This window comes from Osmia bicornis, unplaced genomic scaffold (genome assembly GCF_907164935.1).
Source record: "Osmia bicornis bicornis unplaced genomic scaffold, iOsmBic2.1, whole genome shotgun sequence".
In the NCBI taxonomy this organism is placed as follows: Eukaryota; Metazoa; Arthropoda; class Insecta; order Hymenoptera; family Megachilidae; genus Osmia; species Osmia bicornis.
In genome coordinates, this window is record NW_025791278.1 from 12,426 (window position 1) to 17,848 (window position 5,423).

Consider the following 5,423-nt stretch of genomic DNA (forward strand, 5'->3'; position numbering starts at 1 on the left):
GAGCTCAGACGGAACGGATGCGCGATGACGAGCGCATGGTACGCACCTATGTAAAACGGATCGTATCGTGGTGCGTGCTCGCAAGATCCAGTACTCAGGTCGCAAACAGGCAAGAGTGAGTTGCGAACCTGCGTGCAGATGGATTACGTGCGTATGATTTATTATCAATGATAGTAGTGGATGGGAGCGTAGGATAATAGGTTTCTTTGTGTTTTCAGGAAATAGCGAGTGTGCAAGTCGCCCTTTCGCCCTAATAAGCCCGTCTTGGTCTAGGATAGGGTTAAGAGAAAGTAACTTGCTGGATTTTAGAAGAGTCTTTTTCGCAGACAGACTACTAAGCTCATCCGGAAATAGCTCGGATTGCATTCTTCTCAACCAAAGGAATTTTGCTCTGTGAATCTCGTCGGGTTGAAGAGGAGGCACTGCTATTAGTGACTTAATGGTGAGTTGTAATTTAATTTTATTCGTATGTCGGAAGCGAAGGTTAGAAGTAAAACGAAGTATGTAAGCCGTCACTCGAAGTAGTTTCGACCAGGATGAGTATCGCGTTGGTAAATCCCAGGGATCCGTAGTCGAAACTGCAGACAATAATTTTGGAATTTTCTCCTCCTCATGCGAATCGACTATTCTGATATTGGATTTTGGCCAACGTTCTTCGCCTTGTTTTAACCATGAAGGTCCTGACCACCATATGGAATGGATTTTTAATTCCGATGGCGTTAGTCCGCGGGTTGCACAATCAGCAGGATTGCTATTTGTTGGAACATGATGCCACTGCGCTTTCGGTAAAAGAGACTGAATTTTCGACACTCGATTGGCGACAAAAGTCTTCCAACGAGTCGAAGGTTGGCTAAGCCAGGCGAGAGTGATGCTTGAATCAGTCCAACAGTGGACATTGTGATGGATGAGCGACAAGGAATTTTCCACAAAAACGACAAGACGTGCCAACAATGCCGCTGCACATAATTCTAATCTCGGTATGCTTAATGTTTTAACGGGAGCTACTCGTGATTTTGCAACGAGAAGCGCCACGAAGACATTGTCATCTGGGAGGACGCTTTTTATATAAACCGAAGCTGCGTAGGCTTTAGTGGATGCATCGGCGAATCCGTGGATTTCCTGATGTAGCGCGATGCCATTGGCTATTTTGCGAGGAATCGTGATCTTATTTAAATCTGGTAAATGAGTGTAGTAATCTTGCCATTCTAGGAGAACATCGTTAGGAAGAATGTCATCCCAATCATATTGGAGTGACCATAATTTTTGCATAAACACTTTCGCGGGTATAACGACTGGAGTTAACAACCCCATCGGGTCGAAAAGTTTTGCAATTTGAGAGAGAATTGTTCGTTTCGTATTGGCAAAATTCGAAGAAATGGTAACTCGAAATTGAAAGTGATCGAGCACTGGATTTCATTCTAAGCCTAAAACTGAGCAGGTCTCCTCGATCTTAAGGAGTTTATTTTTCGCAAGACCGTGATCGCGCGGATCGATATCAATTAACAGAGTTGGATCATTACTGGCCCATTTTCGTAAACGAAAGCCGCCTTTGTTTAACAGGTTTATGGTCTAGTCGCGGATTGTTCGCAAGAGATCTTTGTCGTCTGCTCCGAAGAGACAGTCGTCGACATAAGTTTGATCCTTTAATACTGGAAGAGCTATAGGATATTGATGACCTTCGTCCACTGCCAGCTGATTTAAAACGCGAAGAGCTTGATAAGGAGCTGATTTGGTGCCATACGTGACGGTACAGAGTTGATACTCCTCAACGGACTGTTGTGACGAGGGACGCCATAAAATGCGTTGAAAATCTGTATCTCGTGTATCAACTAAAATCTGACGGTACATTTTCTCGATGTCTGTGGTATATACAAACCGGAATCCTCTCCACCGGAGGAGGATTGCAATTAGATCGGTTTGGAGCTTGGGTCCAGTTAAAAGATGATCATTTAGAGAAGTGCCGTTTGAAGTTCGGCGGGAAGCGTTAAATACGACGCGAAGACGAGTTGTCGAACTACTTTCGCGAAGAACTGCGTGATGAGGAATATAATAAATTTGGTTGGTTGTTTGAACCGGGACGGTTGAAACCCTTTCCATATGGCCTAAGGCTTCGTATTCTGAGAGGAATTCTTTATAAGTTTCGGTATTTACTTGGTCGCTTTTAAAGCGTCTTTCAAGAGAGAGAAGAGTTTTCATCGCGGCAAAACGAGATTCGCCTAAATCTATAGGGGGTTCGCTCTTGAACGGGAGTCGAACTATGTAACGCCCTTCCGACGTACGAGTATGAGAGGATTGAAAGTGTAATTCACATTTTTCTTCCTCAGGTGAGAGCACTGATTGAGTTGGGATATTTTCCACTTCCCAGAAGCGGCGAAGATCTGCATCGAGATTTTCTAACAACGTAGCGTGATGGGCATCTATAAAGAAAGGAAGAGGATGAGTGGACGTAGGACCAGATAGGATCCATCCCAGGTGTGTATTTTGCGCGATCGGTTCACTTGTAGAACCTTTCCGAACTCCGTCCAATAATAATTGACCAAACAAATCCGCACCGATAACGATATCGATCGGATCTGAGCTCATGGGGTCTGTATCGGCCAATTCAAGTCCTGCAATATGATTCCAATTAGTTACGGAAGAATGTCGTTTTGGAGTGTATTGTGTTAAAGTTTTCAAAATAATAGCAGTTGTCGAGTATACAGGCTCGGTTCTTACCAACGGAGTAATCGTGATGCGAGCGGTGTGATTAGCCCACGACTGTATTCCTCCTATTCCGGTTATGCATGTATTTTGTTTGTTTCTCGGGAGTCGCAAAATTTGGGCTAGGTTCTCTGATATTAGAGTTGCGACTGACCCTTGATCCAATAATGCGCGTGCTTGTACTGTTCGACCCTGCAATGAGTGCACTCGGATGCGAGCTGTTGAAAGAAGAATGCCGGTATTAGTTTTCGTTCGCGACGCAGAATTCGAGCTGATTTCAAGTTCTGAATTCGGATTGGTACCCGACGTCTGATTTGACTGACTCACGCTGGACTGCTCCGGTTTTATCGGAAAATGCAACAGAGTGTGATGTCGCTGTTTACATTCTTTACAGCTTCTTTGACTGTGGCATTGTTCTTTCGCATGCTTCGCGGAAAAACAATTAACGCATCTTCGTTGGGATTTAATTAATTTAAACCGTTCGGATGGCTCAAGCGCCTGAAATGTTTAACATTGATATAACAAGTGGTTCTGTTTACATACAGGACATATAATTGGCGACACGGTAGACGTGTTCGTTGAAATTGTTTTCGGTTTTGATTTAACAGTTACGTTTTCCGGTTTATCGGTTTTTATTGGCGACATTGACTCTAAAGCCCGAACTCGAGACTCCAAAAACTTGTCGAATTCGACATAAGTAGACAATTCTGATGTATCACCGAATTGTAACTCCCACGCCTTTCGGGAGGAACGGTCAAGTTTTTGTGTACCGAGGAAAACAATTACGTCGTCCCAATGTTCGACGGGTCGTTTCAAATTTTTCAAACCGTGTATCGAAACGTTTAACTGATCGCCTAAACTGCGGAGCTCTTTCGCAGATTCAGAGGTCACTTGCGGTAACGAAAACAAATTATTTAAATAGGTCGAAAGTAACCGGCGTTTGTTTTCGTATCTATTTTTAACTAACTGCCACGCGACCTCGAAATTTGCATCGGTGGTAGGTAAATGATTAACCGCTTTTTTTGCGTCGCCGGTTAAAGCGGAACAAAGAAAATGCAAACGCTCGACATTTGACAAAGAATTATCATTAATTACTATAGATTGAAACTTATCTCGGAAACTCTCCCATTGTTCGAAGGTTCCATCGAAAGACGGCAGCTGGATTTGAGGCAGCAACGATTGCGAGCGTAGCTTCACTGGTTGAAGATTCCCTTTCTCGGATGCTGTCTCCTGGGTCGAGGATGTCTTATCCAGGATCTCCGACATGTAGTCCAGGGACTCCTGATAGCACTCCTCACATCTTTCGAAATGGTTGTCGACGAAGTACTGAAGAGTTGATCTGGCTTGTAGATCCGCCATGGCGACGATTTTCGCGTCCAGGTCTTGGCACTGTTGGTATGCCTCTTTTAGCATGTTCATCCGGTTCCGGGTGGTAGCTGGAGTCATTTTAGCTTGACCCAGCTTTTTATAATTGGTAAGTGCACGTTCGATCGAGCGCATAACTTGGTTTTGTTTAAACAAAATTTCTTCCAATGTACTCATGATGGTTTCCGTAGGCTGAGCACGTGGTTCACTACTTTAACGGTTTTCACTCCTCGACTCCAATCCGGCTCGAAGGACCATTAAATGTGGGTTGGATTGGATGGTCGGATCGCTGATGCGTCCTTATCCGAAGGACTGGATTTCGAGGCGTTGTGAAAATAACGAAATCCTTTTAATAAAGGAATGGTTTTAATAAAGTAATGATTGTAACTTTATTTGTCACAATGTGCTCCGTTCTTTGGCACGTTGTCCAAACGAAGATGTACAGAATAACTTTAATAAAATCAGTTGGAAGGTTTAACTTTTACTAATTTGCGCACTGATATTCGATCGTAATCTCAATTTGGTCTAATCGTCGTTAAACGGTTGAGCGACACGCGTGTCTCCGCGAAACCACCGCATGGTGGGGGCTGCGCATAGCCCTTTAATTTAATGTTTGCGTGGTGACGTCACGGCGACTCTTGCGACGCTCTCGATAAGGTGTAACCGAACAAATGTAGATATTGTAATAACGAAACAGTTATTATATGTACATTGCTCTGTGGGATTAAATCAGTATATTAAATTATATCTGATGTAGAGACAGCAATAATGATATTGTTATTAAATGTACATTGGTCTGTGGGAATAAATCAGTATATTACATAACATCTGATGTAGATATAGTAATAATGATATTGTTATTAAGTGTATATTACATGTCTAATGTAGATATGGTAATAACGATACTGCCATTATATGTACATTGATGGGTGGGAAGGGATCATTATATTACATTACATCTAATGTAGATATAGTAATAATGATATTGTTATTAAGTGTTTATTACATATCTGATGTAGATATAGTAATGACGATAATGTTACAATCTGCGCATTGATCTGTGGGAAGGGATCATTATATTACATAACATCTAATGTAGATATAGTAATAATGATGTTGTTATAAAATGTACATTGGACTGTGGGATTAAATCATGATATTAAATTTCATCTGATGTAGATATAGTAATAATGATATTGTTATTAAATGTATATTACATATCTAATGTAGATATAGTCATAACAATACTGCCATTATATGTACATTGATGGGTGGGAAGCTATCATTATATTACATTATATCTAATGTAGATATAGCAATAATGATATTGTTTTTAAATGTACATTGGTCTGCGGGAT

At 41.8% G+C, this 5,423-nt stretch overlaps 1 protein-coding gene across 1 annotated transcript; it reads right to left on the minus strand.

Annotated features, from left to right (window-relative positions):
* Positions 1-1,569: 1,569 nt before the first annotated feature.
* Positions 1,570-4,146, minus strand: LOC123988920. The gene is made up of 2 exons (XM_046289679.1): positions 3,244-4,146; positions 1,570-3,198 (listed from the first exon to the last, which is right to left on the minus strand). The coding sequence occupies exons 1-2, from the start codon at positions 4,144-4,146 to the stop codon at positions 1,570-1,572; spliced, it is 2,532 nt and encodes an 843-aa protein (XP_046145635.1).
* Positions 4,147-5,423: the final 1,277 nt, after the last annotated feature.